General features: G+C 42.2%; 1 protein-coding gene and 1 long non-coding RNA gene across 4 annotated transcripts; one reads left to right on the top strand and one right to left on the bottom strand.

Annotated features, from left to right (window-relative positions):
* Nucleotides 1–16908: 16908 nt before the first annotated feature.
* On the bottom strand, nt 16909–19123 carry LRATD1 (LRAT domain containing 1). Of its 2 annotated transcripts, none has more exons than XM_063314650.1 (2): nt 18960–19123; nt 16909–18192 (listed from the first exon to the last, which is right to left on the bottom strand). In XM_063314650.1, exon 2 carries the CDS (start codon nt 18153–18155, stop codon nt 17292–17294), a length of 864 nt encoding a protein of 287 aa, XP_063170720.1. In that variant the 5' UTR covers nt 18156–18192; nt 18960–19123; the 3' UTR covers nt 16909–17291. The 2 variants fall into 2 exon arrangements, with proteins under 2 accessions (XP_063170720.1, XP_063170729.1); XM_063314659.1 differs by lacking the exon at nt 18960–19123 and adding an exon at nt 18536–18629.
* Nucleotides 19124–19217: 94 nt separating this feature from the next.
* Nucleotides 19218–25244, top strand: LOC134505127 (uncharacterized). 2 transcript variants are annotated; one of them, XR_010068710.1, is made up of 3 exons: nt 19218–19495; nt 21126–21248; nt 24339–25244. It is a non-coding gene; the product is annotated as an uncharacterized LOC134505127 (long non-coding RNA). The 2 variants fall into 2 exon arrangements; XR_010068709.1 differs by lacking the exon at nt 19218–19495 and having other exon boundaries at nt 21044–21248.
* Nucleotides 25245–25541: the final 297 nt, after the last annotated feature.

Raw genomic sequence — 25541 nt, 5'->3', positions numbered from 1 at the left:
AAATCCCTGCACAATGCTTATTTTTGGTGACTGGACTGGCTTGATTATGGTTTCAAGTTTGACTAGATGGAGTCCCACTCTCTATGAAGAATCAGGCCTGTGACTTGAGAGGTCCTCCTGGACTGTTAAACCAGCAGATGGAGGCGACGGCCAGACAAGCCTTTGCTCAGCTTCAGCTGGAGCACCAATTGTGGGCCTTTCCAACTGGAAGTCCCTGACAATAATGACTCACGCCCTCATATCACTTTCCAGTTAAATGACTTTGTATGGAGCTGCCTTGAAAAGTGAGCTGAAAGTTACAATTGATCCAGAACATGGAGGTCACTATACCTGGGTCATTTTTGTTTAGCTTTTTTATCCCTCCTTTATTATTTTTATAAATAACTCAAGGTGGCAAACATAAACAGTACTCCTTCCTCCTCCTATTTTCCCCACAACCACCACCCTGTGAGGTGAGTTGGGCTGAGAGAGAGGGACTGGCCCAAGGTCACAGAGCCAGCTTTAATGCCTAAGGCAGGACTAAAACTCATTGCCTCCTGCTTTCTAGCCTGGTGCCTTAACCACTAGACCAAACTGGCTCTTTTATGACAAGATTCATGGAAATCTCAATCAGTAAGTTCTGAATATTGAGCTCTTTGGCAAAGCTTGAGAAAAAGTCTGATCCTATTAAGTTATTGCTGTTATGAAAGAACAGAGAGCAGCTTTTCTGCAAAACAGGTTGCACGGCTTTGGTTAATGAATGTGTTGTATTATTACCATAAAATAATTCATTAGCAATTGTAATAGCCCTTCTTTTAGTCAATTCTCCCAAGCAAATAACAATTTGAAGCAAGGATGGGCAGCTGATTTACTATGGACCAAAGTGTACCTCTTGATACTTCACTTGGTGCCTGCCTGCCAGATCCTTGGTCCTCCTGGCTTTTTTAATTTTAAAAACAAATAATAAATCAGAAGTTGGCATGCCTCTTAATTTCCTATAATGTCTCTGGGTTCCTTGAACATTCTTAGAAAATAAAAAGGGAGGATGATTGCATCTCAGTCTCTAGTTCAAATGAAAAGAAGACAAAGAAAAGAGAAGGTAGCAGAGAGTCTTCTGGGCTTAGAATTGGTAGCAGGGAATAACTGCCCCAGCTTGTCTTGTGCTAATGAGTGTTATCAGACTGGCTGGGACCATCACAAGAAGGGAAGAAGCTCTCAGATGCTCTCTGTGATAAACCCCAACAATGCTCTCAGATGCTTTCTATAATAAATGCTCAATAATAAAGATTTTTAACATACCCTCTAAGCCCCTCAGGGTATCCCTGCAAGAGGAAAAACATCATGCCAATTAAATTCTAAAGTTGGTTTTGTTTGAGAAACTGGAAATTATCATCTGACAAAGGCTCTAAAAAGAAATTCCGAAAAGAGGAAGTTAAGGTTAGGGTTACTCTTTCAGAGTAGCAGAATGTTCCACACTTTTTTTGAGAAGAGGTTCTATTGAATTCAGTGGGACTCACACTGGATAAAATAGGATCTCAGGGAAAATTCCCACATGAGCTAGTGCAGCAGTCTGTACAAGAAGCCTATTACTCATGGAGAACCAGCATGGTGGAGGAGTTCAGGGGTTGGACTGCTTCCAGAGAGACCCATGGTCGAGTCTACCCCCTCTGGATGACTCTAGGCCAGGCATGCTTTCTCAGCCCCACTTTCCTCATAAGGTAGTTGTGGAAGAAAATAGGAGGAAGAAGTATCATGTATGTTGCCATGGGTCCCTGCCTAAAAGCCAGGGCAGAAATCTAACGATTTTTGCAACGCTGCAAATGGCTTTTAAAAAGTTGCAAATGTGGGGGAACCATAGCAGAACAGGACCCTGGGATGTGAGGCTGCAATGCTTTCCAGCCTGCTGTGGCCTCCAACCACATTGGATCAAAAAGCCAAATTATACAATTGCATGATAGGTATCTCCTGCAATCCAGGTTGCTGGACCACAAACTCCAGCAGAAAGATAGCTCTGAGTAGGAGTTTTAAAATTGTTATTAATTTTGGTGGGTGGCTTCAGGCAATCAATTATTTCCTCTCGGACTTAATCTCTTTCTCCCTCCCGTCTACAATATGAGGGACAGTGCTGACTTACCTATAGGGTAGTTGGAAGACTGCAGTAAGGCAAGATATGCAGGGGTGTTTTGAGCATTAGGACACTGTGCACTATCAGCTTAACATAGATCCTAAGCAGCTGCCTTTACACACTCCCAAATAAAATCAAATAAAAACAAAAAGTTGTCAGGGAAAAGGAATGCTTAGAAAAAGGGGCAGATGGTTGCAGTGTCCAATAGGAAAGTTTCAGTAATTCACACAGCTCTCCTTCACTCCATGGTCATCCCCATGTTCTTCGGTCCCAAAACCAGACATGGACTCAGGATGCACAAAAACACAGAACAGCTACTTATACTGTGGAAACTCTTATTCCCCTCTGCTGCAGTTGTGTCACAGTTGTTTCCAGGGTTCTTGTAATGTACAAAGCCATCAAATGGATTTAAAACACTAAGATAACCGCTAATGTCCTTCCCTAGCCGAAGCACCCACCCCACTCCAGGAAGTCATGGATCCCACTCATGTCAGCCTGGTCTGGGTGAAAAAAAGGACAAAAAGAGTATCTCTCCATGGCTAAAATGCTATGAGTGCATTTTAGAAGAATGCTATGAAGAATGGGGAAGCCTCCATACACTGGCACGTCCCATATACCTTTGGACCCATCTAGAATGCAATACAGTATTCTTCTCTGAAGATAAACCACTTCCATTCAGAGAAGCACAACCTATGCAAGATAAAGTCACCATTATCTGATTTCTTTCATCTAGGTAAGAAATAATTTATTGTACAAGAAATAACAAACAATGCACCCTCAGGGATAATTTGCCAATAACTTTGTTGAAGGCCTTGGAAGCCTTAAATTACATAGGTCACTGAACCTGAGAAATGAACACAATAATCTGTCATCTTTCTTTTTAATCTTCTGCCTCACTTGCTCCGGGCTTCCAAATCACTTTCAATGCACTGCAGTGAAATCTTTTATTTAATATCTAAATAATGAGTCTTCAAGTTGCCAGGAATTCATTCAAACCTTCTGATTTGGAAGCTCCACCTTCCTAAATCCAGAAGTTTTGGAAGAGACTGCTTGTACTTATGGATTAAAAATTAAAAGAACCCTGCACATAGTCAGAATAACTGTCGTTGCACATTTGGAATAATCAATATGTCATGGATACAGTACTGCTATCTCATTTTGAAAACAAGTTTCCCAGCATGGCTCCAATAACTTCTGCCTCCTGTTATGCCTGGATCTTGGCTTATGATAATTTATTTTAGTTGCCCAGCTTAAAAGCTGCACAATATCATTGCAACCTTCCTCTTTATCTTTGTAGATCAGAATACCAAAAGGTGTGGTGAACCTCAAAAGATGCAAAAAATCTTTTGTAAGATGGTTGGATTCAGATTGCATCATACTTACTCAAGGAAATCAAGGGGCTTTAAATTATAACAAAATTCGGATACATTAATTTCAATGACTCTGTGTACCATTAAATGTTGACTCAATTGACAGAAAATAACTTACCCTGGTTTGTTTTAAAACAAGAAATGCTTTTTTCAAGTATAATGTAGGGTTCTGTTTTAGGAAAGAATAGGCAAAGCACTCTAAGTCCTGTCTGGTCTCTGCATTTTTCAGTCATACATCTGTACCATGCAATATCTAAATCAGCCTTTCTTAACCTTTTGACCTACTGGAGGAACCCTTGAAATATTTTTCAGGCCTCGGGGAACCCCTGCATATTCAGGCTCAAATATAGGCCACAAGTTACAAAATTATTATATTCATTTCATGTGTAGGCCTGTATATACGCATTAACACTGTTCTTAAACTAAAAATAAAGAATGAAATGTACCTCTTTAATGTGAGGTTGCCCAAATTTGAAATAATTTTTAAAATAAATTGTGATCTCCTAGGGAACCCCTAATGACTTCTTGCGGAACCCTAGGGTTGAGAAACCCTCGTCTAAATAGTCAGTAATTAAGAAACATACATGAATAATTGGCATTTATTTTTGTAGGTAATTTCCCCTAACATTACAGCATCCACTTTAAGAACCTGATTGCAATGTTTGAAAAAGTATACTGACCAACAGAAAACTGTGTTTCATTCTGTATAGTAATTTAGAAAGAGAATTTGTTTAAAAATCCAAGTGAAATCAATTTACCTCCCATTCCAGCAGCTAGTAGAGATGCTGGGGCACATTTAACCCTTCCTCCCCATGCTGTGTTCTGATTTAGAGCTCCCATGCCAAAGCTCCCATCCAAAATGGGAAAAAGAAACAAGGAAAGGGAAAATACTGGCAAGATATATCTACCTGATTTTTTCCAGTTAAGGGCTAACAACAATACTGAGGAAGATATTTAGGTCAGGAAGGTATCACAAAGGAGGAAAGTAGTCCTAATGCTTTTGCTCCAATCACAGATTCCCTACCCCAACTTAAGAGACCTCCAGGCTGGGATGGCTCTATCTAAATTACAGAAGGAAAGAGGTGTTGCCATCAAGAAGCTTTAAAGGAGTAGAAAACAGTTCTGGCTAGAGATGTATCAGGAAAAGACACTGGGCTTTTCACCCATACACTTACCCATGATTAACTGAACTATTAAGTCACCATTCTGGGCTTGCATGACCCCAGAACCATCAAGTAACCACCAAGTCTGGCTAAAATGTGATTGGCTAGCATGGCATGGGATGACAGCTATTTCCTACATACTTCCTGCTTCCTCTTTGAGGCTCACCAGCTTGTCACATAACAACAAGATTTGTGCATTCTCCAGATGGCTTTTGTAATCCCAGTGCCCTGGAAGTCAGTAGGCTTCTGTTTGTATGGGAAGTAGAATCACAGAGACTGCAATTTACAGTTTCAGCCATGTCAACTCAGATCACCTTCCCATCCACAAAATGAGGATTTACAGTAATGGCTCTGGTTGCACAGCCTCAGTGACAGAGCTATGTGGGTAGACAGCATCCAGGGCCTCCCTGGCATGCACTCACCCTGCATGCAATTTCCACTCAAGTTCCGCCTAGAAGCTGAGCCTGACAGACATCCATGCCTTCTTATGAGCATGAAGGGAATATGAGTCTGATCACTTTCCAAAGAAATGGGCGTTATTGCTGTTTGCAGACCTCAGGTCCTGGACTGGGACAGGAGAGGGGGAAGAAAATGTGTCAAGGTGTTCAGTGCAAGAAGTAGACTCGCTGCTATTTATGCACACAGAATTTGTTATGATTTATATCTGCTGGTAAATTGGGGCTTACATTATCATCTTCATCGAGAATTCTTTTCCTGGAGAGAGTAAAATAAAATTAAGGCTTTCTTTTTTCGTGCTTGGTTAGAGAATATCCCCCTCATGGCTACCCTTGGTTATGTGATGTTTAACCCAGGACTCACTGCAGCAAACTTTAATTATGGCAACCAGAGCAACTATATATGTCCCAGCTCAAAAGCCGGATGTCTTTGGTGCTGCATGCTCTCAGGGAAGTGGGCATAGTGCATTTAAAGTTCCACAGAAAACAGTGGAATTTAAGAGAAGCCTTGCTGAAATAAGTGGAACAAGTTAATTAAGCAGTTTGTTTGGAACCAAGACTACAATAATGTAAGAATTATACAAAAATAATTTTATCGAGATAGTTGGATTCACGGGGCTACAGCCTAAAGCATGCACGTGTTGGAAGCACAAGACAAGCACAGGTGAGTAACGCCTACTGCCTTGTCTTTCATCTGCTGTTTTCCAGCCAATCATTGTTAACTACAACAAGGTCCAATCCAGTAATGCTGTTCTGAGCTCAACTGAACATTTCAGGGTACCTGGAGCTTAGAAAATCTATCTCATTAGAAATCGATGTTGTACTTGGAATTTAACATTCTGGAAATAATCTGTCTTTGAATAAATTCTTCAGTGTAACATGCTTATATTATTTCTTAATACTGATAGTAAATACAGTAACAGTATAGATGGTAATGATGATAATGACAACAACCTGGGTTTATATTCTGCATTTCCTCCTGTAACTCAGCATGACATATGGAGCCCTCCTTCTCCACAGATAGGGCTGAGAGATGGTGGCTGGCCCAAAATCACCCAGTGAAATTCTATGACTGGTGATGGACTTGAAGTAGATTATTATGGTTTTAATCCAACACAATAATCTCTGACACTTAGTGAATTTTAAATTTTAAAAAGAAATGCAGTGTTTGAGAAACCAAATCTTAAAAACATCGATGGGCACTGTTTACCTGAGAACATGATTTTCCAGATATCAAGCCATACCCTCAATGTTCAACTTTGCAGTAAGCCTCCTTACACATAAACAAACCCATCTTAACAGAAAATAAAATGTACCAAATAGAGATAGCTGGTTTAGTAAAGCAGATAAGCCACATTTATATGTAAGGATTTTGAAGGGAAAATAAAACCAGAGCTCCTACCTCATGAAAAATATTTCTATCTCCAAATGTAGCAACCATGTGGAAAATCACATCTTAACCCAATATATTGGTAATCTAATTGTAGGTCCACAAGAATCCTTTTTAAGAGCTCTCCCATCTAATCAAAAATAAAAAAGAGGGCAGTATAAGGCTGCCACCCATTTAAGTGAATGTGTACTAATCATCTGTATTTCTTAATAAATGTTGTAGTTTTGCAGAATGCCAAGCCATGCTTTCCTGAATAATCCTTATTTATGGCTTAATATGGTGGGGTTTGCCCACCATATTAAGCCATAAAGCATGGTTTACCAGTCACAATGGCTGGGTTCATGCTAAATTCAGATCAACCAAACCATATTTTTCCTTATTACAACATGAATCAGAACTGTGGAAACAAACCCACTTTTCCAGAGATTTCTTTGAAAAGAAACCTCCTCTAGTGGAAAAAAAAAGTAAAGACTTTTGACGTACATGTACCTCAGGTAATGTTTTATCTTTCGCTGCTGAACGTATGACTGACCTCTGCTGAAGGGGACAAGGTTTCATCACAAAATGAGCTCTGGGTTTAATACTTGTTTTGTCAGAGCTGCTTTACATGCACTTTGGTTCTGAGGCGATCTGTGCCTGGGGATGAGCAGTGACTGGAAAATTAGGCCCCTTTGCTGCCCACCACTCCCCATCCTTTGGTATCAACCAGCTTCTCCATTTCCCACCAGCCGTCTGGGGAACCAGGAGGGGACCGAAGGGGAAATCCTTGCCCCCACCCCCCAGGTCTGGCTAAGGACAGAAAGGGAAACCAAACAAAACTTTGGGAATCTGTAGCTCAGCCAAGCTTAGGTGGGTGTTAGGAGGACACCGGTCACCTCCAGGATTTAAACCAAAATCAACTTCCTTAAGGGTGCCAGAAGAAGAGAAGGTTCCACAGCACACAGTTAAAACGGGATATAATGCACACAAAACCCCTAACACAATTCCAGCTGCAGCCAAACAACTCAATTTCCAACCTTGTCAGAAGTCAACCCCTCATCCATGACTCCAGCCAACTCTCTAAAGACCCCAAAAACTTTTCTCACCCCAAACCTGACAGAGCCCACTTCTTTTCCTCTATTGTCTGTCAAGGCTCAGCTGACTCCCCCTGGACACATCAGGCTGGTTTGTTCTTTAAAGGACCAGCTGCTCCCACTGCAGGTGGGCACCATCAATTGTGTTCATCCAGTGCCTCAGTAGAGTTACTTTATTCCATTACTAAGCAGATGCTTCTGCTGACATGAAAGAGCCAGGTCATTTTATAACCCTGCTTCTTTGGAATAGCATCCCCCTGAAATTAGGCTGGCTAATAAGCAAGCAAGCAAGCAAGCAAGCAAGCAAGCAAGCATGTTCTGATTATTTTAAAGCTCCATGAGATGATGTTTTACCTGCTGTATTTGCTCTCACGTTTTTCATTTTCAGAGGAAGAAAAATCAGAAGAAAAGGTATTTTATGCCTTCTTCATTCTCACTGTGAAACTCTTTATGGTGTTTCATATGCTTTCTCCAAAAGGGTGAGTTCTTTTAAAAAAAGACAAATTGGGCAGAATTCAGCATTGTAAACTTGAAAATATGCTCCATTGCTGGGACTTTCTTCTTTCCTCTGATTTTACACCTCTACTAAAAGAAAGCAAAGCTTCCATGTACCCAAATATAAAATACACCTTGCTCCAGAGATTCCCCAGCCTGCAGAATGTACCCAGAGAGCTGCAATTAAGCAGCATTCCCATTCTCTAACAGAAGCCATTTCATCAGCAGAGGATTTACCATCCCTTACCCAAAGGGATGCAAGGAAAGTGGCACTTGTACATCTTCCTTGAGAAATAACACGATTAATTGAAAAGGCCTCATTTCCCCCTGCATGTCATCTTTCCAAACCATGGGGAGTAAGAGACCGGTGAAGTTTTTTTTTTAGTTTTTGGACTTGAAATTGCTAGCTGATTGCGCATATGATAAAATCTTCATTCTCAATGAAATTCCATATACATTAAAGATGAGAAAAGTGAGAAAGCGACCCCATTTTATTCTGGGGCTAACCATAGGACAAGAAAATAACACATCTAAAATATTCCACCAGTCCTCCATTCTACCTACTATATGCCTTTTAAGTTTCTTAGAGTTGAACTGAAATGTTACAAATATTTTCCTAAGTTTCTAAGCTCACTTTTTCTTTTGAATATTCTCCACTGTTTTTTTTTTTGGGGGGGGGTTGCCTATTATCACATTCCTACACAACCCTAATAATGTTTTAGAATGCCCTTGACTTTTGGCATTGTTGATGGATTATGTACCATCACGTCAGTGTCAACTCTTAGCAACCACATAGATAGATTTTCTCCAGGTGGATCTGTTCCAGCTTGGCCTTTTAGTGCTTCTAACAGTGCATCCATTATCACTCTAATTAAGTCCATCCACTTTGCTGCTGGTCAACCTCTTCTTCTCTTTCCTTACACCTTTCCCAGGATTATAGACTTCTCCAGAGAGCCGGGTCTGCACATAATGGGACCAAAGAATGACAATTTGAACCTGGTCACTTGTGTCTTGAGTGAGAACTCTGGGTTCATTTGTCCAATGATCCTTTAGTTTGTTTTCTTGGCTGACCATGGTATTCTCTTTTAAGTATTATTTTTAGGAGATTTTTTTTTAAACAAAGATAAACATGGAAGAAATACAGAAAGCAAAATTAAGAAAAAGAGAAAAGGTAAGGAAAAAGTGCAGTAGGTAAGAAAAGAAAAAGAAAAGACATATTTAAAATATTTAAAGAAGTGACTTCCGATCTTCCTTACAGCAGTTACAAACATGCTTATTGTCACTCCTCCCCAATCAAGGTTACATGACATAGTTCAATTCTTCCCATATTCAACCTTTTTCAATCAGCAAATCCAGAAATCATGGTTGTCCATGATATTCTCAGGAGTCTTCTCCAATGCCAAATTTCAAAAGCTTTGATACTCTTTCTATTTCACTTCTGCAAAGTCCACTTGGCATTGCAAGACATACAAAAAAGCACTTGGACTGCCAATATGACAACAGTGCACCAGTTAATTTCTCATCACTCATCAGAAATGGTTAGAGAAATTCTGCTTTTGCAGAAATAAGTAACTCCCTTCCCTACACTTTGCTTGCACAAATTGTGTGGAGAATTTTGAGAATCCATCTGACCACAGCTTTAAATACTATAGTGTTAGCCCTCACAGATTCTTTTAATAGCATTGATCACCATGGTATCTAACTACAATAACTCCAGAATTAGTAAAGAAAAAGATAAGAGGCAAATATTACAATTTGTGAAAGCATTTCAGCTCTAAAAAATCCCAATAATCCAAAATGTGGTGAGATCCACCATAATATTGAACTTTATGAACTTGTAAATTCATTACATCCAGGCATTTAGAAGGAAAAGAGCCAGTTTGGTATAGTACTTAAAGACATCAGGCTAGAAACCCAGAGACGGGGAGTTCTAGTCCCACCTTAGGCACAAAGCCAGCTGGGTGACCTTGGGCCAGTCATTTCAGCCCTAGGAAGGAGGCAAGGGCAAACCATTCTTAAATATCTTGCCAAGAAAACTGCAGGGACTTGTCCAGGCAGTCTCCAAGAATCAGACACAATTGAACAGATTAAAAAAAAATGCTACAGACATTTTTGCTAAACCATGATTGGCTTAACATGTAGTTTGTTGAACAAATCATAATTGCTGGTTTCACACAATGCCCACAATAATAAGCTACGGCCCACAAGCTAGGGCAGCCACTGCACCCAACATGCTAATGCCCAATCATACAAACCCCATGATGATTTAATGCAATTCTGGACTACAGCCGCTAGATGATAAAGTACCCTGATGAACAGCTGATTATGCCAATGACAGCATGCTTAGCTTTCAAGCAGCCCCAGCAAAAGAAAAATGTACCCAAGAAAAAAAATCAGCAGACTGTGGGCTCCCTCTTCTCCCCAGACTGAGTGGCAGCTGCTGAGGGCAAAAGACACAGACACTTTAAAGAGTTGCAGTCGGGTGTTCTGTTCACTGTTCTGTGCGCTCCCGAGCAACTTTTTGGAATTATTTTTGAAGCACTGCCTAGCTCCATCCACCCATTATCAATTTATAAGTCTGCTGTAATGTTACTGATTCCCATGAAGTCACAGACTAGAGTTTTTCCTCTTATCATCACAGATGTTTATTTTCAGACCCAACCTGATAGACATCCTAACAGGAAATGAAAGGAATGAAAAAGAAAATCTGGTTTAATAACCATTGTCTGACTGGCTAAATTTAGAAACACCCTTTGGACATGATTAGGAAAAAGATCGTTTTAATGCTGCTTGCCTTAAAATTAACTGAAATGATTAAAACACACACACACACACACAACTATGAGCAAGGCTTGGAAAGCTCTCCAAGGATATTGCAACAATACTTAGAACAGGAAAATCCAGGGGAGGTGAACTACCATAATAAGAAATCAATTGCTATTACATGGAGAAATTAATAACTTTTTAAAAAGTTCCTATAGTAGAAAATCAAGAAAATATAATGAACTAAAAATCCCAAGGCATGATTTAGTCAGAAGTGTACAGCTTCTTTTGCACTCCTATGTATACGCATGCAGAGCTAGTCTTTTCAGTGGAAATGGGGTTCTGTTCCCCAGGACTCAGAGCAAAGGATTTCGGATTAAGAACTTGCTGTTTTCAGTGGAAAACATTTAAGCACATACGTAACTCTGCTGGTGAAATCACCAGAATTTAATGTGCTTTGCTGCACTTGGCTGGATCAGGATAATGATTTATTAATTTCTTCCTCTCCCGAGTAACCCACTACCTTGTACAAATAATCAGAGTGACATAGAGAAGGGCTGCATAATCACTAGTTTGGAAAGAAAACAGCAACCTTGACTACCACCAGCATTTTACTGCCTGCATTGGAGGTGCAGCTGGGGTATTTTTCCCATGATCAATGCCTTTGGAAGATATATACTGCCCTCCCATATATGCATCCCGTTGCTGATTACAGGTTTGCAGGGGTGGGGGTTGGGAGGCTGGATTACATTTATACCCAGTGCAGCCCTCCTCTGAAGCCACGTTTTTTTTTTCTTTTTCCCATAGAAGCAAATGGCAGCAGTACACTGCATGGAGGAAAAGAAGGGTTGCACAGATAGGTACAACATTGTGTCAGGTCTAGGTTCTGTTTCTTAGACACACTCACACATGAATGGAACATTAACAGAGAGGGATGAACAATCATCATTAGGAGGGAACAAACTTATTTCACTCTGAATCTTACAACATTTTCCTGATTATAAATTCATTTCAGTCTGTCCCAATTGGGCCAAAAACAAAGACAGCATGAACATCAATACACCTTGTACCGTTTTGTGTGCATTTCTCCTAATACACACATTTCTTGTGCACTGTCCCAGATGTATATGCTTTCTCCAAGACATTTCCACTTCTAGAAAGTATTTTTATTCAACCGTCCCCATAGGCAAGCGTAGGCAACCTGTGTCCTCCAAATGATTTGTACTATAACTCCCACAATCTCTTGCCATGGGCCATAAAGGCTGAGAGCTTTGGGGGTTCATCCAAATCACTTGCAAGACACCTGGTTGCCTATCCCTGTCCTTTTAGGCACTCATTCTTCTTTTTATTGGTTTTGAGCAAAAATGGGCATGTTGCCAACTGCACTGCAAATTCCAGAAGGGGAAGATTTTGTTCAGATTCACAAGGTGCAGTTTGTGCGAGTCAGAATGAATAATTTTGCCATTTATACTGTATGTTGATAGCCAAGCTTGAGAATGGTTTCTCTAAACTGCTCATTCTCAGCATTTTTCTTTCTGAAAGGGACTATATTATGTGGCAAGAATGCGTGCTGCTATTTTCAATTGTGAGAGCTCTTCTACAAGTCAGTCCTATAACTAAGATGGGGTAAAACAAGAATACAAAATGTACTAATTATTCCCATTATTATCTCAGTGTAAGAATAACTTTTTTGCCCACTGGGATTTTCACTATGGGAGTGACTTTCAAGACAGTTTCCAGAAGTGAGCATCTCTACATGGCAAAATATGTGGCCCTGACAAATAAGCCTCAAACATGCTTAAATACTCATAGGTCTGCAAAGTACTTCATATTTGTAAAGTCTATAATGTTCACTCAAGTGAGAAGTCTGTAACATTCACTCAAGTGCAAATCAGAAATAGCGTAGCTACTGAACCACTGGTATCCCTAAGATGGTGTACCTGAAATCAGTACTTGAAATAGAATATAATTCAGACCTTAAATTCTAAATATGCTTACACAAAATTTCTTTCCAGTGATCTCTTTAAAATTCTACTGACATAAATCTTAGGAGTGAACATGAAGTCCTACAGAGTTGATCTAGCTATGAAGCTTAACCCCCCCCCCCCTTTCTATTAAAAAAAAGCAACCCACAATCAAAACATTTCAAGAAATTGGCAAGCTTTTGCAGAAAATGCATAACGAATAGATATATCTAATCATTGCTGATGTGAAGTACAAACCACCACAAAGCTACAACCATTCAAGTCCTTGTAGCAAGCATGCTCCCTCTTTCAAGACCACCTAAAACAGTGCAAAATGAATTTACTTTATCTTTAGTATGAGCAGATCATGGAAATCAGTATGGAGCAGAATCAAAGAGAATGACAAAGTATTTGCTAAATAGGCATGATTGGGAGCTATTCTAACCTTTTGTGTTAGGAAGCTAATTTGTCCAGCTGACAGTTACATATTTGAGAAAGGGAGGAGCCTTGTTCAAGTGTTACTTTTCTTACATGAGAGCTCTGGTGAAGGCACATGTCCTGCTGACATCACTGAGATGACATCATTCAAATGGGAGAAAGAGATGTTATTCCATTGGAATGTTTACATATTACACCCTTACTAAGGAGGGAAGCCCAATTCATGTTGAAGATGGTGGCATTCAGTGAATATTGGGTTATCAGTGATCATCATATGGATTACAGCACAAATAGAGTGTGCCAAAATGCTTTGCACAACGCAACACAGATGCATGTGTGGCCACAGCTACTGAGTTTCTGTTCACACATAAGCAGCATTGCATTGGTGATTATATGAACGGATGATAAACCCGTATGGACCAACTGATGTAGCTATCACCAAGCAACAAACAGCATGTATATATATTCTCAATGGGATTCTTTCCAATTGAATATTCATAGGTTATTAAATTTAAAGGAAGTAAAAGCCCTTATTTTTTTAATGAATTTCTGCACATCAGAAAATATGAAACTAATGATCCACCCAACACTGCAGGTCAGTTTTCTTTCCTGCTAGAGACTCAGATTTGATATATTTTTGACATACTCACTATCCAACTATCAGCCAGCTATTCCATACCCAATATTACATTGTGGTGATAAATATCTCTTAATATAAAAGAAGAACCACGAAGATTTCATTGCGAGGGGCAGAAGAATGTGTAATTCTGTATGCTATTACTTAATAAGCTTCCAGAGTAGGAGTATGTGAAGAAATTGATCAGCTGAAAAAAACCCACCATGTTAATATAATTAGAACATACTCAGCTCAGAATATTTTATTATAGGAGATGTCCCTGTTTTTCTTTACTCAGGCTTGATTAACACTGAGGACAATAGAATAAGGATTTGAAACATATGAAGCACTACGAAGCCTTTGCTCTTTCAGGGTACATTTTCTGTACTTAACACAAAAAAAAAATCAACCAGACTGGATTTGTCATCAGTTTGAATTTCAAGCAAACTCAGCAACAGCCTCTTTGTGGCTTTGTCAAAGAACTATCAGTAATGAACAGCTTATTGTCTGGAATCTATACTCACCGCTCTTTGTTTTCCTGAAGAATATTTCTGGGCAGGCAGAGAACAGAGGAGCATACAATAGCTGTGTAGTATGTAGGACTCCAAAGCTGAAATGATCCATAAATCACTTAAGCAAAGTAGGCCCACAGAAGGCAAAGGATTATGCTGGAATAATTGCACAGCAGAGTTCAAGTATTATTCCAGAGAAACATATACGAAAATGTAATCGTAGTCCACTTAATCTGATTCATGTATTACTGTGTAGTCAGTCCCCCAAACCAAAACTATTTGGTTTATTTCTATCTAAGGATACACTTCTTACCTATTTGCCTGGGGATAAATCTCACTGAACTGGACAATATTGCATCTGGCTAGAAACACTTAGCATTTTAGAGTGTGGCTTCCGTCCTGGGTCTGCTTACCTGAAAGGAAGCTCCACTGGAGACTTATACATGGAAACATAGAGTTCCAATCCCCAGCTAAATTATTTTGGCTATGTTATTATTTTGTTATTATTATTGGTTACTTGAGAGGTGTGGGTTGAAGGAACAGATTATGTCCCTAGCTTTCAATTCTCCTCAGCCACCCAGTATAACTGGAGAAATAAGCAGGTAGCACAATCCCTTACAAGTTTATTGAGAAATAATAGTCCCACAGAATGCACGTGGGATTAAAGTAGTTTTTTAGGGTTGGCTGCTTTCCAAGAGGAAGGAAACATTTAAGAAACCACAAGAACATTTTCAAGTGAAATGCAAGTTAAAATACTGGATGCATCATTAAAGTGAAAACCTGTAAGATGTGCTTGAATATCTTCCCTCCCTTCCAATGCATTTAGCTGAACAACTTTTTAAGGCCTGTTCTACATATGCAGCTCATTATAGTTTAAACCACTCTATTGGGTGCTTTGTAATTTTTGATCCAGTCTAAGTCTGCCTTCCCGAATTTGGTGCCCTAGGACACCTAGAATTTACATCCAGCAGCATTTAAGAGGCAAGTGGGAATTCTAAAAGCAGCAGTCACAAGGCCTGGGAAGGCTGGTCTTAATTGGACCTGAATAGTCAATAGTCAATATCTCGCTCCTATCAGACATGTATAAAGTGTTAAGATTACATTACATCTAGGCTAAAATCACAGCTAGCAGCAAGCCCCAGTTACCTTAATGTGGGGACCGTTCTGAATAGACGCATACGAAATTGCAGTTTTAGGCTGTTTTTAATCTGCACTGCTGAAACCCTAGTCGATAGATAGGATAGGCTTAATAAAATTCCATCCCCTAGCTTCCCAATTTTAGCCACACCGTGCCTGTGCATTCTAAAACAAAAACAACAGAAAGGAGGGAATCCCCTCCGTTCCTCTTGAAATTCCAGTGCTGATTGTGTTGCAGGACCAAAGGAAACAGAACAGATCCCACTCCCAACTCCTTCTCCAGTAATCATGTTTATCACATGGCCATTTGCAGGGGACCAAATGCTGATACATGTGACGATATCACTATGGAAATGCTGTGACTTTCATACTTTTAAGTATTGTAATTATTGGAAAGGACACAAGTACAATCATCACAACATTTATGTGCTGATATCACCACCCATGTGTTATCATTTTGGCATGACTGCAGTGTGCTGTACACTTCAATGATTTTGCAGCTGGAATAAATAACACCACATGGCTTTAACATAACTTAAAATCTCGACTCCAATCAGGAGAATGTATTAATTGTTGAAGGCAGGGAAGGGAACTGTTATCTTTTAAAAGAAATTGTAACTATTTAATAAAGGTAAAGAATCTCTTGAGTATAGCTCACTTCTGGTGACTGAAAGGACACATTCATATAGAGGGTTTTTTGGCAATTCTCTTGCAGAATTTTTTTTTTAATTTCTCAGCCCAAGATCTCCTGATGGTCTCCCATCCACATACTAACCAACCTCATTCTGCTCAGCTTTTTCAAGATCAGTCAAGGTCACTAAGGAAATGTTACATAGTGACCAATACTGCTCAATTTAAACTTTGCTCTTTACTATGCAGTGGCCTACGCACAGCCTTCCCCAACCTGACCTCCCTCCAGAGAGATTGGGACTGTAACTGTCCTGGTGGCAACAACTACGTAAAAAGGCACAGAACTGAAACTGTATTGTGAAATCCTGTGCATGCTTACTCAGAAAATAAGCCCAGGTAAGTTTGCATTGGATGGCCATTTTTTTCTCACAATTCTATGCATGTTCATATCAGTATAACACCCTGGAAGCTGACAAAAGGGTCTTTCAGTAAAGCGATTTAGAAACCCTGGTGAGTAATTCCATAACAAAATAAGATAACGGCCCTACTGTAAAGAGGTAACTGTACTCCTTCTAGATATGTAGACTTCAAAGCTGCAAGGCCAAGGGCAATGGCAGCCAAAATATCAGGAGGGCACCAGGTTGCCCTCTGCTATGCCAAAACCCACTAAACATACCTGCACACTCAGATCAGGTAAAACCCGCAAGAACTAATCTCAGTCCCTTAACAACAACACAAATTTCAGCCACCCTCCTTAGGAATTAAAGCCAGGACCATTTAAAAAAAAAAAGGGGGGGGTATTTTTTAAAACATTTTTATTTAAGCACGATGGGAAGTATGGTCAACAGGGATCGCCCGGAGCGACTCTGTCCACAGACTTTGCTCATCGCGTCGCTGGCCCCACCCCCTCCACCCCGCCCTCTCTGTCGTCGGGCTCATTGTGACGACTATCCCGGTTCGTGGGAGGCGAACCAACCTCTGGCCAACGCAAAGGGAAGCGCAGCCGCTGGTTTCGTTTGGAATGTTGCCATGGTTTTCCCTCAACGGGAAAGAACGAAGGAGAAAAGGAGAAAGAAGCCGAGCAACCTCGTGGGGGAGCGAGGCTGCGGGGAGGGCGGGTGGCGCGCGCCCACCGGGCCATGGCTGGCCTCCCTTCTCCCCACTCGCGCCGGCTCCGCTTTTCATTCTTTGCCATCCACGATCGCCAGCTCTTGGATCACCCTCAGTTTACCGCTGGCATCGATCCTGCGCTTCTCCCTGATTAGGTCCTCCAAGCTTTGGAACCGCACCGTGTGCCCCTTGTTGTCTGCCAGGTGGATCTTGAGATAGTATTGCTGCTGGGGCTGCGAGCCCGACGCCGGCTGGAGCTCGCCGCCCGCTTTGAACTCCCGTTTGCCGAAGCGGCACCAAGCGGCAAAGCTCTCAGAGTTCGTCCAGCAGATCTCGTGGCTCTTTAAGCCCAGGTGGCTGCAGGCGTTCTGCACTACCAGCTCGGCCACCAGAGGGCGGAAGCGGTACCAGCTACTCACCACCCGGCCCACGTTGCCAGCGGCCGCCTCGTACAAGTTGTCCTGGCGAATCTGGCCCTGGTGCAAGTGGATGATCTGAGCGTTGCCCACATAGACTGCCCACTGTGGGGGCGGCGGAGGGTGGTCGGACGGCCCCAGGTAGAGCAGCTCCAGCAGGTCTCCCGGCTTGCACAGGGCAGGCAGGGCCGACGCCGGATAGACGCTCAAATCCCCAGTCTGGGAGTCTCCGCTCACCTTGGAGAAGATGCATTCCTGGCCGCGGAAAGCGGAGAACTGGGTCTCGCTCAACACCAGCTGCGGCGTGTGGTGGTGGCGGGTGGGGGACTCTTGGGCAGGGCTGCTAGAGCCCTTCACGCTGTACTTGTCCGACTGCCCTCGTTCGTCCAGATCCTCCTCCTCGTCCGAGAAGAAGTAAGCCACTCCGACGCGCAGCTCGTCCTTCTCTATCCCCGAGGGGTCCCCGGTCGGCAGCTCGCTGTAATTCAGGTGAGTGATGCGATCCAGTTGATTTCCCATCAATGACAGGGCGCGGCGAGAGCAGGAATCGCCGGATCTGAGGGACAGCAAACGGGAGAGAAGAGCGGGAGATTAACGCCATGGGGGTGCGCGCGGGGGGGGGGGGTTGCATAACAATAAACACGCACACGGCACAGAATGGGGCGCACACTTAGAGGGATCAGATGGTGCGGGTTCTCAGCGCCTCATCTTGGCCAAGAAAGAGAAAACTGTCGCCGGCCGATCCTTCTTGCTTTTTCCCTAACACGCCCACCCATTCGCCTGACCCTACCCTTAGAACGGGCAGGGGCTGGTCCCTGGCAGCCAGATGTTGCAATAGCCCCTGGGCTGCACTGCTTGCCAGACACCCGGTGTGCTGCCGGCTCTCCTAGGAGACCTACCGGTGCACAAAGGGAAAAAGAGCGGCGGCGAGGTCGCTGTTTGGGACAGCACGCAAATGCTCTTCCCTCCCCAAAAGAATAAAAGCAACATCCGGGCTCGGGGGTTGAGGTGTCCCGGCGAGAGGTTCCTCCCGCCCTTCGCTTTGTCTCCAGTTGTCATTCCCCGCTTCTCCCCTTCCTTCTCCAAAGCAGCAGGAGCCACTTCTCGCGGAGAAGTGAGGGAGCTTCCCAGCCGCCGCTGTTCGGCTTGTCACGCACGCCTGTACACCCAGACCAGCCGTCGCTCTGCCCTTTCTTTAACTCCTGGCCCGAAGAAATGCCCAGCCGCGGCAAGCGAAACCTGTCCCGCTGGCGGCCTTCCGAGAAACTGACGACTAGACGCGACGGATGCAAGGTGGGAGCGATGAATTTGACATCGGCGTACCCGGAATCGCCCAGATCCCGACCAAGCCCCCGAACTCCTTTAAAGTCCTCTGGTCGCCATGGGGGCTGCTATCGCTGAGGCCGAGGAGTGGAGCCAGGTCCCCCTCAGCAGGACCCGCCGTCCAAGCGCTGGCGACCCCGGCCCCGCGTGCCCGCGCTCCGGCTCTCACTCGCGCCCTTCACCTGCACAGTCCCGCTCGGCTCTGGGCTCCCCTCAGCAGCGCCGGCGAGTCTAAAGTAGCAGATACTCCTGATGCCAAAGCCCGCCCTTGGTTGCGCTCATTGGCTGCTCGGCTCTGCGCTTGGCAAGCTCGAGTCATCCTCTGGGGTGTCAATCACAAGAGCTCCAAGGGTGGGATTCCAGACGCCCGCCGTCTGCTCTCTTCCTGCGGCGGCGAGGCCCCGGCCGCCCTCCTCTGCCTCGCGTGCCTGGTCTCCCTGGCGGGGCTTGAGGTGGCGGCTTCGCTTGTGGCAGGCAGCCGCCGTGGGAAGGGAAGCCCAAGGCTACCCCGCCGCCCCCAGCCAGTATCCCACCAGGTAATACATAAGCGGCCCAAGAGCGGCATCATTTAATTCGCATATTATTTGCCCTTGTGATTTTGCTACGCTTTCAAACCGTGCTTAGGTTTAGAGGTCGAGCTTTTCTTTCAGCATTACAGATTCACCAACTACATGCCAGATCTACTTGGGTTGCAAAGGAAAAAAAAATCGGTATCATGAAGGAAGTCTTTGTGCATTTCTCGAAAATACGCCCATTACATTTAAATGAGTACATATTTATGTGATTTGGGGGGGGGGTGTAAAAAGAAGGAGAAGGCTTTATGGCATGTAGTGCTTCGAACAAAAGCAGTAAGTACAACTGTATCAGAGGTTGGAGAGTTATAATCCCAGTTGCCACAGATACCAAACAGCGTTGCCTTCCCAGTTCTCCTGAGAAGGAGGGCACTCCGCAGAAATGATTGTCAGCAGGGTATAAAATAGTTTGGAAATGGTGGGTCCCTTTCACTGGATGTCTTCAGGCATAGGCTGGATGTACAGTAAACACGTTTAGGCAATACTTTAATTTGGATTTCTGCACCGAGCAGGGAATTGAACTCAGTGGCCTAAATGCCCTCTTCCAACTCTACAGATGGCATGGGGTTTTTACGCTCGCTGATTTAATGCTCTACCACTCCATTTGTAGAGCATACCTACCATATCAATTAAGGTAAAATCAGTTATTACACAGTCCTAGACCTGTTATAAAATACAGATAAAATGGGTTGACCAAAATGCATATGGAATGACTTAGTGGAGCAAAGCAAGGAAGTCATTCTAAAGCTAATAATAGGAATCATTATCATCATGCAGTAATGAGTAAAATGTGCAAATTAAATAGATTTAAAAAATAGTTGGCAGCAAAAGAGAAGGGAAAAGAAAGGGGGGATAGGAAACAAAAATCCATTAAGAACTAGAAACATCAAGTGTCAAAGGCAAGTGAATGAAGTAGGTCAAAAGAATATAGGAAATGGACCATAACCAGACAAAATGAAGAACATAAAATAATGGCCAACCTCAGATCATTTGTTTACAACTGCATGGTCGAGGATTGAAAATAACTTATGAGAGGGCACCTCCAATGATAAATCCCGTTATTTATTTCAAAATGTGGGGAGTTTTCTGTATTTTCCCCCTACCCCATACATACATTTAGCTGAGTTGATCTCTGGACTTCTACCCAAAAGTTTGATCTGACTGCACCACTCATTGTGTAGCCAGTTGATGTTATTACTGGCATCAATTCCTGTGTAATACTGTGAATTTTCCTCAGATTTTTGTTTTAGTAATCTCTCTCGATAAGACCAGGCTCCAAATGCATACTGCCGGTGCTCTCATTTAGTCTGACTAAAGGCCTGCTATGGTTTTTTTATGCATACTGTATGGGTGAGTCTTTACAGGTATATTACCATCCAGGCCCATTTTTGCTTCAAATCATGCCTTGAAATGTATTTATGGGAGTGTCCACTGCCGAGTGGTAGAGCGTATGCTTTAAGAGGGCCTAAACCCTGATGAGGAGGAGGAGGAGGAAGTAGTAGCAGCAGCAGCAGCAGTATATACCAGATCTACTTTGGAATGCAATGACAAGAAATGATGCATATCATGAAGGAAATCTTTTTGCCTCTGCCAGTTTGGGTTTCCCAGTCTGATGTTCTCCAGGTACAATATATTGGGACTATAACTTTCAGAATTTAGACATCCTGCTGCTACCCATGAAGATAATCACTTGACCAGGGAGAGACTCTGGTTCTAGGTATGTAAGTACAGCCAAGGTAAGGGTCCTCGACTTTTTGGAGCTGGGATTTTGAGAACATTGTGTGGGCACTTTCACAAATGATCATTGGAGATGCTGCCCATTCATAATGGGGGACATAATAAGTTACAAGACACTAATACTCCCTGCCATTCCATTCTTCCCAGATACTCCATATTATCTCTTTCCTTTTTTCAGGGATGGTGGGAATACGTCTAGCCAAACCACTGGCTGTAGCCACCCTCATTTTTACGGAAGGTTCGTGGAAATAAACATGCCAGAGAGTAGCTTTTGGTTTACAGCATGCTGACTTTCCATTTTCGTTATGCAAAAGTGAATTTTAATATAGAAGTCAGATGAGGCAGAGAAGAGTTCTGTGCAATTCTCTTGTCATGGACAGATTACTCTGTGACAAACTTTAGACGGATCACTGTATGAACTTCCACCAAGGTGGTGGGCCAGAGAAATGCCCTGCCCCAAGCACCTGAAGGATCCAAGGAGTTTCCTAAAATGTTCCTATCTTGTCTCTTGGTGATACTTGATGAAACTCTGGATATTTTGTGCCATACAGAAATGATCTAAAGGTAGAGTAACCTCTTTCATCTGGCCAGTAGGCATTGTCCACATCTGGAAGGAGAAGTTGGGGAAGGTTGGCGTAGTCATTATCCCTCATAAACACTGCTTCCCTTTAGAGCCAAGACAGCCCCCCCCCCTTAATGACCAGTTGACAACTGTAATGTGAAAGGGATGTAGCTTGAGCATAAGTGGAAGGTGTCTAGGAATGAATCAAAATGAGCACAAAGGAAAGCCCACTTGGAGTGCTATTCCATCGCAATCCAGGCAGCAGAGAGTGCCTTCTTCTCTGCCTCTATCACATACTCACAGAATGAGCTCGTGTTCTTCTTCCACACTGCAGTGCTTTCAGGACCAGAGCTTCTACAGTGCCTTGTTTTGTAATTGGTTTTGCATGTCGCCTGCTTTCTCCTGCTGTATTGGAGGATAGGAATGCCTTTGTCTACAGCTGGCATCTCATCAGGAACTTGCTTCATTTAGATTACTCTTTTAATTAACTTCAGAACACAAGCATCAGTTCATTCTCAGCAGCCCGGCAATGCAAGGACCTGCCAAATAAATAGACTGCATTTCAATGTCAGAATGGTTCAAGGTGCATTCCTGTCAGCTCCTGAACAAATCAGCTGCTTAGTAGTCAGATTAGCCTTTGGGCTTGCATTGTGGTTTGTGTGACCTCTTTCTCTTCCCATCCACAAAACAAATGTTTATTTGGCTTTCCAACTGCAGCAGTAGTTCCAATATGTAGCACCCATGAATTGCTGATTAAAAACAACACTCTTGCAACACAGGAAAGAATGGTTAATAGCAATTTGTTCCTCTGAGTTGTTGCCTGCTTGTTGTGCATCGATAGGAACCCCAAAATGGAAAAAGGGAACCCTTTATATGTTGTTATACTAACCTACTTACATCCAGCCTTTTAGCACATGGATTCAGAAGGAGATTCACTGGAATTGGGAATATGCTGGCTTCTCCATATACCAAGGCTAAAATCCTATATGTTATTGCCCAGGAATAAATCCCATTGAATTGAACTGGACCAACTTCAGAGCAGACACACATTGGATTGCACATTTCTGTCTTAGTTGAAATGTGCCTGCACAGCACCTCTTGATTTACATATTTAAAAATAAATTGGTGCATGGGTAGTCCCAAGTGTTCAAGGTACATGAGCTTTTTAGAGAAAAATATTTAGATTTCATAGACTATAACAGAAAGCTGGTATTTTTAATTGGAATTTGAGATAACCATAAAACGCCCCTAGTATATGCAGAGTATATAACTATAAAATACCCCTAGTATATTCCCCTTCACATGTAGTAGTTGCAATATATCTTCCTACAGCTAGCTAAAGGAACAGGCTTGGGTGACTACTATGTAGGCAAATTCTTGGCACTTTTCTGCTTAAAAATCAGGTATGTAGATTATCCATCCAATTGATTTTGAAGTAGTAAGAAATTATGCTCACCCATCATTTAAGGGAATAGTCAGCAACCATTTCAGGTAACAAGCACTGTCTTGGTTTCATGCAATGTCATGGGCACCTGTACTTACATATATTTATGTATGTATTGATGCCCTTGAATAGAGACTGGTTCCTATGACTATTTCCCCAGTTAGTCTGGGGACTGATAAGCACAGATACGCAGGTTTCTTATCAGTGAGCTTGTAATTTCCTTCTTTGTTTCTTCAATACTTTTCTACTTCCCAGTCTGGCTACTAAGCTTTGAAATTCCCTGGTGGTCTCCTATACATGTACTAACCAGATCCTATCAGTACTAATTACCTTCTAAGCTCAGACAAGGTTGACTAGATGTTGTCACCTGCTGAGGTTGTTTATATGTATCTGTGTGTGTATGCATGAACATATGAGTGGATTTAAAAAGTGCAGATGAAAGTTTGAAACTCATGTGACACCAAGATCTCTTTTAAGTTTAATGAAAAACGAATGAATCTTGGAGGCCAATGGGCAACATCTAGTGGCACTGTGCCATTATGGATCTTGCCACATTGTTGACCTCTAGTTTATTGTGTGTACCCACCAGGAGGAAACTATGATTGTTTGTAAAATAAATGATTAGAAGTTTATGTCCAACTACCATGAAGCAGCATATTGTGAAATAGCAATGGAAACATGGAGATAGATATGCTGCTGCTGAGCCATTAGCATTGCCCCATCATTGGATGACTGAAGCAACTCTTTCCCAGTGTTTTGGAATCCAGGCATTCATAGGGCATCCCAGCCTTGACTCCCATCCAGTAACATCTCTTTCCAGTGAACTGTCTCATCAACTACTGCTCTGGAGAAGCATCAATGACTAAGCCAGCAGGAAGATAGAGTTAGGGTTAAGGTCAGAGTTAAATATAATGTTCCTGATCATTAATCCATATCTCACATATGCAGATCACACATTCTACATTGATTAATAAAGTAATGATTGTATAGCAGTACAATCAAATTAACTACAAGCAAATTAAACTATGTTCCAACTTGCTGGCTTGTTTCTTTGTTTATTTCAGGTTGAAAAGTTGCAGAGATGGCCAGATAAAAATGAAGATACAGGAAGAAATGGTGCTGCTTCTTACTTGCAGGTGTGCAGTTCACAATGGGTCAGATCTGGGAGAATCCTCCAGCAGATAGAAGGTCACAGGCTTTTTTATCCTGCAAAGGTTTTCCTCTGACCTCTGCCCAGGAGAGAAAATGAATGTTGTCTATTCTGCCTCTAATCTCCTGATCAGAGTTCTGGAGAACTGCAGAAGAAAGGGGCCTGAGACTCTAGGGAAAGGGGAAGATTCAGTATCATCTCACCTCTTTTGACATAACTGTTCTCAATGGAAGTACATTCAGAGGGGCTTATATTGGCAAAATATGAATTCTCAATCCATCCCCGTATCTTTAACGTACTGTGTTTGTTTACTCAACCATGAAATCACCTTTTCTCCCTGCCCCTCCCTCCCTCCCTCCCTCCCTCCCTTGCCATTCTAGTCCCACCTTTTTATTGTACTGGACAATAATTCTGGATTCAGTGGCTTCTTGTAATTTCTAAAAACTAACCAGTATGCTATCCCAGACATTGGTGAACTACAGCTCCCAGCACCTCTAGCCAACATGATCTTTGTGATGGATGCTGGATGCAGCAACTTTGAGGCCTACAAGCTCCCAATTTAAGCCCTTCCAAATATAGGCAGCAGTTATGTCTCAGTCATCAAAGCAGTTTGTTGCATATGTGAACTGAGTTTTCATGAAGAACTGCAAGATATTTTCACCTGATTTGTAATGTTGTAGCACTGTTTTTTGTTATAGTAATGAGTGGATTCCTTCCTCCTTTCCATGCTATTTTAAACCCTCAAAAAAGCGGTTCAGCAGATGAGGATAGGCAACCTGCAGCAGTCATGTCAAAAAGCAATAAAATTCTATAAACAGCATTGCCCTGTTCTCAGTGTTATTACAAAGAGATGTCTGTTGGACAAAGCAGTTAATAGGAAGAAGAGATTTCATAGTTTTTGTCGAGTCATCAGTTTGATGGCTTGCAGTGATTGCTTTCATTTCAGGTTTCTTTAAACAGGAAGAAAAAAATATTCTATTTGTTCATTTGATTCATTTTTCATCCTGCATTTGTTTCAGATTATATATCTCTAAACAGTTCCTATAAAGCTGGTTTTAACTAATCTACAGTCTAAAGATTAGAGCCAAAGAGGTCATAACAAAAATTATTTCTACTG

Source organism: Candoia aspera, chromosome 1, assembly GCF_035149785.1.
Source record: "Candoia aspera isolate rCanAsp1 chromosome 1, rCanAsp1.hap2, whole genome shotgun sequence".
NCBI lineage: Eukaryota > Metazoa > Chordata > Lepidosauria > Squamata > Boidae > Candoia > Candoia aspera.
This window is presented reverse-complemented; position numbering and strand designations above follow the sequence as displayed.